This window comes from Lissotriton vulgaris, chromosome 2_1 (genome assembly GCF_964263255.1).
Source record: "Lissotriton vulgaris chromosome 2_1, aLisVul1.2, whole genome shotgun sequence".
Classification (NCBI taxonomy): domain Eukaryota; kingdom Metazoa; phylum Chordata; class Amphibia; order Caudata; family Salamandridae; genus Lissotriton; species Lissotriton vulgaris.
The window spans coordinates 778664006-778674810 of record NC_141687.1 but is presented as its reverse complement, the minus strand read 5'-3'; the positions used below and the strand labels follow the sequence as shown (position 1 = coordinate 778674810).

At 44.8% G+C, this 10805-nt stretch overlaps 1 protein-coding gene across 1 annotated transcript; it reads right to left on the bottom strand.

Annotated features, from left to right (window-relative positions):
- Positions 1-385: 385 nt before the first annotated feature.
- On the bottom strand, positions 386-10571 carry LOC147731150 (uncharacterized). The gene is made up of 3 exons (XM_086954155.1): positions 9710-10571; positions 3164-4496; positions 386-406 (listed from the first exon to the last, which is right to left on the bottom strand). The coding sequence occupies exons 2-3, from the start codon at positions 4169-4171 to the stop codon at positions 386-388; spliced, it is 1029 nt and encodes a 342-aa protein (XP_086810281.1). The 5' UTR covers positions 4172-4496; positions 9710-10571.
- Positions 10572-10805: the final 234 nt, after the last annotated feature.

Sequence of the window (10805 nt, the reverse complement as noted above, 5' to 3'; positions counted from 1 at the left end):
ATTCACTCTCTTCCCTTTTGACAACACACACGCTCTACTCAATGCTATCAACTCCGCTGCTTGCGCTGAATTCTATGCAATACGCGCTGTTTCAACAATCGTGTGCAAAGTTGTGACAGCATATGCTGCAGTCGTCTTTCCATTCGGAAACTTAAAGCACGAACCATCTACTCATAGGGTACCATCAGGATTCGAAAGAGGAGTATCTTTCAGATCAACTCTACCCTTTGTTTCCTCCTCTGTCCGGAGAAAACAGTCATGCTGTTCCTGAGCATCTATCTCTACAAAAATCAGCAACAATGTAGCTGGATTCAATGTGTTGCACCGCTTGATGTGCACATGGCTAGCCAAAAGCGTCAACTCATAACCTGGCAAACGCGCACTCCTAAGATGTTGAGTCTTCGTTCTATTCAATAGGGTATCCACTGCATGTGGGACCATCACAATCTATGTATTATCCAATACCAAACCAGCAGACTGTCGGATAGAAACGGCCGCTGCCACTGTAGCTCTTAGACAACTAGGCAACGCCCTAGCTACCGGATCTAAAGTAGCTGAAAAATACGCACATGGGCGCTGCTTGTCTCCAAATTGTTGCTTCAACACTGACAACGCACAACCTTCTCTCTCGTGTACATAAAGTGTAAAAGGTTTACTGTAGTCGGGGGTACCCAACACCGGAGCAGAACACAATGCATCACGCAATTCAGAAAAACTCTTCTGACATTCGTCAGACCAAGGAAGAGGGTGTGGTGTGTCCTTAAGAGTAAGTGCCAACAAAGGTTTCGCTAGCAAAGAAAGATTCGGAATCCACTGTCTACAATACGAGGTGATACCTAAGAAGGCACGCACCTCTCTCTGTGTGCATGGCACAGTCATTTGGGCAATCGCTGGAATACGCTCTGGGGTCAATCGTCTTCCCTCCTTCGACAAGAGATGACCTAAGTAGGTCACTTCTTGGCGGCAATACTGCAACTTCGAAGGTGACACTTTATGATGATGGTCAGACAGGTGTTGCAACAAAGAAAGAGTAACTTCTTTACAAATCTCTTCATCATCAGCAGCAACAAATAGATCATCAACATACTGGATAAGAGTAGCACCAGAAAGCAATGCAAGAGTATCAAGCTGAGTTTTCAAAGCCTGACTATAAATGGAGGGACTCTCACAATAACCTTGAGGAGCGCGCTTAAACCGGAAACTGCAGCCTCCTAAAGAGAAGCCAAAAATATCCCTACTTTCCTCAGCAATCGGAATACTGAAGAAATCGTTCTTCAGATCAATAACAGAAAACCAAGCAGCTGAGGCAGGGATCATAGTCAATAAAGCAGTAATGTCCGGGACAATAGGAAACTGTGGCACAACGATCTTATTGACCTCTCGAAGGTCGATCACAAACCGATATACAGGTGGCTGAGAAGAGTCAGTACGCTTAAGGACAGGCCGAACAGGACTGTTACACACATCACCTTTGGTTTCTTCAACCACACCTTTCTCAACCAAATCATAGATAATCGCTAAAAGAGCTCTTTCGCCATCACTGGAAATTTTGTACTAAGGAATGCGAGGTAATTTAGCATTCGACTTAAGGGTAACAACGTAGGGTGGAATCTGCAAGAGACCAACATCATTAGGACCTGTAGCCCAAAGTGTATCAGGGAGAGAACGCAGTTCCAGTCGAAGGCGATCCTTAGACAGATACATTGGGGAAATTACTTTCTTACCCACCGTAAGCTGTACTCCCGAAGGAGAACAATGTAATGTCGCATGCAATCTTTTCAACAAGTCCAAACCCGACAGATTCTCGCCACAGCCAGTCGTTAGAATAAGGGGAGCCTTCAATTCACAGGGACCAATAGAAAGGGGCAAAGGACAAGAAACCGGGTTACGAACTGGGGCGCCAGAAAATCCTACTGAAATATTGGTCAAGCCAGACAAAGGTGCGCCAGGGAGTTTAGAGTGCATGAAGAACTCTTTGCTGCACCAGTATCCAAAAGAAAAGGTTCTGCCATACCTGATGTAATCACTTCAACATAAGGTCCACTCTGGTCTACTGGAACTGACACTACTCCCTCCCTTTGTCCATGGCTGTCTTAACTATCATTAAAACCAGCACTCTCACTTCCAACATAATAATCATCAGTGTAGTACTGAGCGGACTGGACGGTCAGAACATTCTGTTGGTCAAAATAATTCATAGAATTCTGAGGGGAAAAGGAACATTCATTCTGGGGAAATGTACCACATCCCCTACCCCTAGGTACTTGTTGGAAACCACCACGACCTCTCAGACCAGACATACCATTCGCACGCTGTGACAAGATCAGGCAACTATTCTTGAAGTGACCTTCTTCTTTACAATAAGCACACTGATTAGGGCCTAGCGGGAGTCGCGAAGCAAAAGACTCAGACTTCTGCAACAGTTTCTGAAACTGTGGGGGTTGCTGAAACTGGGAAGGTTGCTGAAACTGACGCTGATTAGGGCGAGGCGGATAAGCCTGCTGCAGAAGAACTTTTGCTTTTAATTCTCTAGTCTTCCTCTCTACTTTATCCTTCTCATCTTTATCGCTGTTCTCATAGTATTGTGCAGTAGCCAATATCTGGGCCGAAAAAGAAACAGCCCATGAACTCTCAGAGTCCTTTAACTTATTAGAAAGTTCAGGAAGTAAATTAAAAACGAACTTATCTACAAACAACCCCTGACCACCTTCTGTACTCACGTCCTGACCACTATGATCAATGAATGTTTCCTCAAACCTAGTGAAGAAATCAGACACACTCTCGTCTTTCTTTTGTTTGCATGCTGCTAACTTGTCCCAATTCACCCGCAGAGGAGGCATCATAGTTTTCATTAAATTAATAATCCTACCAGGTAGTTCTGCAACTAGGGGTTCAGGTTTGGCACCTCCTACCTGCCGACCATCTGCAGCAGTAATATTAACCCACGTATCTCCTAACTCTAGCGCGTGATCCTCGTGACGGACCTTCGCCCACAAGGGTTGAGGAACTACATTACCCATCAACATATCTAGGTCAGCTAAATTCATAACAGACGCATCAACTGTCTGAGACAACTCCTTGTAATAACCAGCAGGATTTTTACGGGGTCAGGCAAGGTCTGCTTAAGAGCCAGGACCTCAGCTCTCTTCCAAGGGACATGTACCCACACTCGCTGAAAATGAGCCGGTGCAGCCGCAATACCATGAGCGGCATCAGCCACAACTGCCTCTCTCCATACAGGGGGAACCTCTCTCACAGGATACTGCTTCAATTTTCTCCTAACAGAAGGGTCAGGTTCGAACAATGACTGAGGTGGAAGTCTAGACCTAAAAGTGAGTAGTGTCTCTACCGTTTCCTCAACATCGGAACCCACTATCGTCCCTTTAGCAAATTCAGACTGAACATTAAGCAATTCCAGTGGAATTGAACCCAACTCATTATCTTCCCACTCCTGACGAAGGAAGGTACACATGACATCAAAAACATACCTTTGTTTTGGTGCCTCCCCCTGTAGGAAGATATCCATAACCACTTGTGGACTGTACTTGGAGATATTCAAAATCCATCTACGAGCAAGGAGATCTAACACTGCCCCCTCTTCGGGACCAGGGAGCTGACTATGTCTCTGCTTACGTACAGAAACAGGGGTCATATTCAGTGACCCAAAGAAAGGAGACAAAAGACTAGTGACAGTCTCAGTCATTCGTTGCCGAGCAGAAGGAGAAGAAGTTGACATGAGGACAGGAGACAAAGTGTTTCGAGGCGACAAAGACGTAGGGACAGAAATAAGAGAAGTCGAAGATAAAGGAGTGTAAGGCAAAGGAGCTTGAGGCAAGGCGGGTGGCAAGGCTGGCGGCCCTTGAGGGGGCTGCGCCGTGGGAGAAAGAACCACCTGTGAAGCAACGGGTGGCTGAACAACAACAGGGGGTTGAACGACAACAAGGGGTGCAATAACTGGAGGCAATGGAGGTGCAGTAGCACCCTGCACATAAGGGGGTGGTAATCTCAGTAAATGTGACATCAAAGGATCCTTTTCAGGGTCTTCAGTCACATTTGAAAGGGGGGGTGGTAAAGCCGGGTAACATTTGTCAATGGCCATGCAATGTTGTCTATCTGACACTTCAATCGCACGATCTTCTTCATCTTCCTTAAACTGCCTAGCAGCTTGCATTACCGATATATTCCTTTCCTTCCTATCTCTCTTAGCTTGCTTAATTTCTCACTGTTTGGCTTCCTTACGCCAAAGGCGGAAAGAGTCAAACATCGCCGGCCGGGCTTTCTTCTTAAATAGCGCAACTTCTAGGTTATATAAAACATCTGATTCAAAACTACCATGTTGATGCCATCGTAAAACACCATCTTTCCTTGTATAATGGACCCATACTTCATTAAAGGTAATGGGACCTACACCATGCTTTGAATAGAGCTCATAAGTTGGAGTTCCAACCGGAGGTATCGGACACGAGTCCTCCAATCGGGAATCCCTATTACAACCACTGTTCCCAATAATGTGCGCACGTGGGCGCGCGCCCACGTCTGTAGTATGAAGCGCGCAGTGCTGTGTGTGGAGCGCGCACACACACAGCACATCAATCAACAACATTCAGCGCGGGTGCTTTTAAAAGCGGGCGGCGCGATACCGGGTATTTCTTTAATGTGTGCTTTTGTTTAAAGTACTCGTGTTAATTGCAGCATCGTCACAAGCTGCAATTAACATGAACACTTTAAACAGAAGCAAACAATGTGCCCTTCACCCTTGAGCTGCGCTCTATTATGAAAAGAAATGCAGCAACTCTACAAACACGATGTGTGCTTTTCACGTCGTGTTTGTAGAGGTGCTGCATTTATTTTCTTTACAGGGCTGGACTGCAGGGTGATTGTGTGGCTTTGTTAAAGCTTTCAGGTTAATCACAGCCCCAGACGGGCACTGGGATTAACCTGAAATCTACTGTCAGTCTTATCGTGAAAAATCAAGGGACGTTTGGTGATACAAGAAGAACGTGGAATAACAATCAAGGGACGTTTGGTGATACACGAAGAACGTGGAATAACAATAATAAAATGTTTGAACAAGAAGAGTTTGGAACAATTTCTCACTGGCTGTGCGATTGGTGATGGAGCGCCTTGCCGTGCTTTGAGGTGAGGCATGTGCCCAGTCTGCACGCGAAAGTAGAAAAGCATGGAAGAAAAAATGAAACAAGTTTAAATATGGAAAACACAGAGAAAATGTCGGTGTGCATTCTGCTACCCCCATAACTGCATTCAATGAATTAATTCTTGCCTCGCTTACAGTTCGCACCCAATTTAAGAACGATTTATTTGGACCACTAGATTACATCATCACGATAAAGCTGCTTTGAATTCATGAAAAGGAAGTACTAAGTCATCGGTGGACAGTCCTTTAGGGTCTGTGGTTGATAAATACACTGCAGAACAAACGTATACACTTTTCGGCCACTTATGTTTTTTTCTTTTTTAAATTCATGTCTGATGCAGTAATTAAGCAGTTTATTTACGAGATTGTAAACCATTCATCTTTTGTGTTAGACTGTTAGCCAAATAAAGAGGACTAGATTGAATTAAGGGATTGTGGGTAACGTAGTTCTCTGGGAAACTTAGTTGCAAGCAATTAGCATATTTTTCATTGGGAACATAATTGGAAACACGAGTGAGAAGGTAAAAAGTAGGAGTGGAGGGATGTGGGCGTAACTTTAATGGAAGGGAGTTGAAGGTAATGAGGATGGGGAGGTGAGAGAGTTATGTAGGGGCAAGGGTTTAAATTCTGAACAAGGGGAGGAGTCAGCTGCTCGAGCATCTGTTTGTGTAAAACAGGCATGAAGATGGAAACCTTTGGTATTGCCAGGATTAAGGATGGAGTTAGAGCAGGTATGAGGATAAGAACGAGTCTAGGGGAGCGATTACAGAGTTCAACAGTTAGTGGTAGTGTTTTAGACACAACTAAAATCCTTGAGTGAGGTAGTGAAGGTATGGTTTTTGTATGGTTATAATGGGATAGGGCACATTTTTGCGGTTGAGGTTTCGCTTGATTATGCGGTTTAGTATGGCAGGTTTAATACCGAGGCTGGTGTAGGGGAGGTTGCTGCGTTCAGGGAAGACTCGACATGGGTGTTTTATTTATTTCTGGCAAGGGGTGAGAGTTTGAAGTAGGTAAACTGTTGTGTTAAGCATGCAGAAAAAATGAGTGGAAAAGAGTTTAGCCTATCTGCATATGAATGACAAAAAATATCAACAGAATTGATTTAAGGGATGCATTTGTGTATAACATCAGAGTTTGTTGACACGAGATTAATAGAGGTTGTATTTTCATTGTGATTTAACAGCTACCTCTGACGAAGGGCATTAAGAAGCCCGAAATGCATTGGAACATTATCAAAAAAGAAATGTTGCTGCTTATTATGAATTTCGTAACTCCACGTGTTGCAATAAAAGGCCCGGATAGGCATAATTGCTTCATTTGAAACAAAAGGGGTCTACTGTCAGTCTTATCGTGAAAAATCAAGGGACGTTTGGTGCTACACGAAGAACGTGGAATAGCAATAATAAAATGTTTGAACAAGAAGAGTTTGGAACAATTTCTCACTGGCTGTGCGATTGGTGATGGAGCGCTTTGCCGTTTCAATTGTATTTGCATTATGTTAACGTGCTTTGAGGTGAGGCATGTGCCCAGTCTGCACGTGAAAGTAGAAAAGCATGGAAGAAAAAATGAAACAAGTTTAAATATGGAAAACACAGAGAAAATTTCGGTGTGCATTCTGCTACCCCCATAACTGCACTTCTGAAGCATTGCCATACCACACTTGCTGTCTTCTCTGACATATCTTTTGTCCTTTTATTCTTCCACTCCCCAGCTGCTCTCGCCATCTCCTTCTCTTCTTTTTCTTCTCCTCATATCCATCCCGCTCCACGCTTACTCACTTTCTCCTTCTCCCCATCCCATTCTTGTCTCCATTTCCCTCTCACTGCCTGTTCTTTGCCTTCTCTCTTACCGGTTTTCCATTCTCCTTTCTCCCTCCCAGTTCTCCAAAACCTCTGGCTACCTTTCTTTCTGTCCCTCTCTTACCAATTTCTCCATTATCCCTTCCCCATTTCTCGTCTTTGCGCCCTGACTTTTTTCTACTTTGTTCCTCTCTCCCCCTTTCTCTGCCACTAAATCTTATTTCTCACGAGTCTCCTCTCCTTTTCCTTCAGGCTATGTAACAATTTTAAAAACACAGACTGTCTGGTGGCCTTTAGGGTCCCCGCTTGGGATACTCTGAGCAAGATAGTGACTAGTATTACATCTGGCTTGCCTAAAGATCCTGCGCAGGCTAAAGTTTTAAGGGGAAGCACTGAGACTTTGGAGCCATATATCAGACACTTGTTAGAGCTCTCTTTTAGCTCAGGTAGGGTGCCGAAAACATGGAAGGAGGCAGTGGTGCTCACTTTGAAAAAAAAGCTGAACATCAGTATGGAGTGGTGAAACAACCTGCTCCCCATCTCGCTTTCACCCTACTTCGCCAAGATTGCGGAGAAAGCTGTTAATCAACAACTGACAGCCCATATTGACACTCATAAGCTGCTCCATCCCACGCAATCTGGCTTCCATGCACTCCACTGGATGAGGGTCAAACGGCGGCACCCATTTTACCTGACTTAAGTGCCTCATTTGATACTGTAGCGCATCACACTTTGCTGCAGTATCTGAATAGGGGTGGAGTGGCTGGTAAGGTGTGGGAATGGCTGGAATCCTTTCTTCATGTTCATAGTTTCAAGTAGCACAGGGACCATATAGGTCAAAAGCTATAAGCCTGAAGCAAGGGTTCCCTCAATGGTCCAGCCTTAGCCCGACCCTTTTTTTAATCTTTATGTAGCGCCAGTGGCAGAGATTACCGATAAATATGGGGTGCAAGTAGTGTCATATGCAGACGACACTCATCTGGTTGTGGCTTTGGCACAGCCAGCTGAGGATGCAGCCAGTAATTTCACCTCTTGTTTACAAGAACTGGTTGTCTGGATGGCTAGCAACGGTCTCCGATTGAATTGTGATAAAACCGAGGTGCTGATTGTTGGGAAGGCGCCGTCAATATGGACTTCGGTGTGGTGGCCTCATACGCTTGGCCCTCTACCCTCACCCAGTGAACAAGTCAGGAACCTGGGGGTATGGATTGACTCTAAAACCTCATTTGAGTACCACACTAGACGAGTTGCAGGCACCTGTTTTGGCATCTTGCGGGGCCTCAGGAAGACTTTGGATCAACAGCTAGGAAACCCTTAGTCCATGGCTTGGTCACTTCGAGGCTGGACTATGGTAATGCCCTCTATTTGGGAGCAAATGTGAGGTGCATCCAGAGGCTTCAGCGCATACAGAATGCGGCAGCTCATCTGGTGTTGATGCTGCCAAAGAGAGCTCCCTCTAAGAAAGCTCTGGAGATGCTACACTAGCTGCCAGTGAAAGAACGGGTGCAGTTCAAAGCCCTATGTGTGAGTCATCGGATCACACAGGGGAAAGGGCCCTGTTATCTCCAGAACCTGCTAACCCTATACAATCCGACCCGAAAATTGAGATCTAGCGGGACGGGACAGGTTAAGGTCCCTAAGATCAGAAGAGCGAGAATGGGAGGGCGCTCGTTTTGCTTTCTGACAGCACAACAATGGAACAGATTACCTCTGACGCTTTGGTTGGAAACCTTAGAGCTGGCTTTTCGTAAAGAGCTGGAAACCTACTTATTCCATAGGGGGTAGGCCAGAGAGGTTTGCCTGGGGGAATGGGATATATGATGGCAAGGGAGGCTGTGCTAGGCTGGTACTACAGCACGGGGACACACTGGTCAGTGTAACCATGCGCTTTATAAGCTCAGTTTACTTACTTACTTACATCCAACTATCTCTGAATATTACATGGAAGCACATTTAAAATTTGGACCAGTGTGCCTCTGCAGTGTCGGTGACCTGGCCAAAAAGGACATGAAAAAGCTGAAATATATCCAAAGCTGTTCAAATCAGTGGCCCCGGAAATAAGTTTGGCCCTGGCACTCAAAATCCTTAAGATGTCCCTGTGCATTTGTTAAAGTTTTCATGTTAATCGCAGCACCCATCATGAGCTGCAATTAACATGAAAACCTTAACAAATGCTCACAATCACCCCGCAGCCCAACCCTATTATGAAAAGAAATACAGCAACATAGCTGCCAATTTTTCAAATTGCAATGTGGGATGTTTTCATACTTTCACTGTAATTATTAGTGCCATTTCAACAGGGCCGGCTTTAGTGCTGGTGGCACCTGCTGTGACCGTGTTTGTTGGCGACCCAATGACCACCTCAGCCACAGATATTCTCATTACCAACCTTTAACAGTGACCCTCAAGTCTCCAAAACCCCTCTTTCTTTCATATTTATATTGTTTAATAGCGCCACTCATACCAGTGTAAGGTGTTAAGCACTTTACATCACATACACATTACACAGAGACACTGAATCATAGTGTGTAAATCCATGTATAGGAAATGTTACATCAGACAGAGGAATAAAATGTCTTTTCTTAACAGAGCTGGGCTGCTAGGGTTTTAAGCAAACGTTTGTAGTGATATTTGGCGCTGCACACACGCACGCTGTGTTTCCTGGCGCACATAGCCACGGCTGAAGCGCACAGAGACACTACACTGCCGCACACAGAGGAAAAAAATTAGAGGGAACATTGATTACAACTACAACAAAACCATTTCCTAAATTTGCTAAAACCAGGCATCTTTTAGCTCACTAGTCTTGCTTCAAACTTCAAGGGGTTATCAAAAATTATACACTCGCAAATATACGAACCCCTCGGCTTCGACTATTGCAATGGCCGAATCAAAACCAAGAAACAAAACAAAGTCGTGGGAGCGACCCACTTATACTTAACCAAAATGTCTGTCACGCCACCAGAAGACCGTCTAACGTCTCACCTTACAAATCATCACAAGAGGGTCCATGACTGGGTGACAGTCAGGGCAGCAGTCCTTCGCAGCTGTCGGAAAGGGGAAGCCTCGCAGAAAAAAACCTTCGGCCCACGTCGACATGCAGGGGTCGATGAAGTGGCGGCCGTCCTTCAGAATTTCCTCACGGGGCTCCTCACAATCTTCGGGCTTGGACCAGTACCGCTGAAGTCGCCCCACTTTTGGGCGCCAGTTGAATAACCGGGGTTTAACCCAGCGGCGTCATGGGCACGCCTAAGATCTTCGAGTTCACCTGTCTTGGTATACAGAGACACGGAATACTTCTGGATGGCATCAGAGACCAAGTTTATTAGCTACAGCTAGTAACAGTGATCCTAGAAATACATCACGGTGTAAATTCTCAGGAGACTGCTCATTTTACTAAGGCGAGACGTCTCCTTTTATACCCATTATTCACATTATAAATGTACACCCATTGCACAAAATTCTAGCCAATAAGGTACATTTTCAAACAAAGTATCACATAACAAAAACTCAATTTACAGTATCCCAACCCAAAAGTTAGTTATTAGGAATGTCCTAAATTCAATCTCCACAAGCCGGACAAACCTATAATTGAAAGCATAACCCATGTAATGAAGAAACATAAAAAAGAAACAGTAACAGATGCTGAACAAGATAAGGCATGTGCAATGAAACTAAAAATTAACAATGTCCTGAACATTGATTGGCAATCTCAGACAAAGATCGATCAGGGAAATTGGCTTTGCGAGGTCAGTGTCAGGTGAAGAGGTCAGTTTCTTACAGTTCATTTCAGAGTCAAAAAGAAACCTACTTAATGTATACATGAACTAAGAAGGCCAGGCCACTTT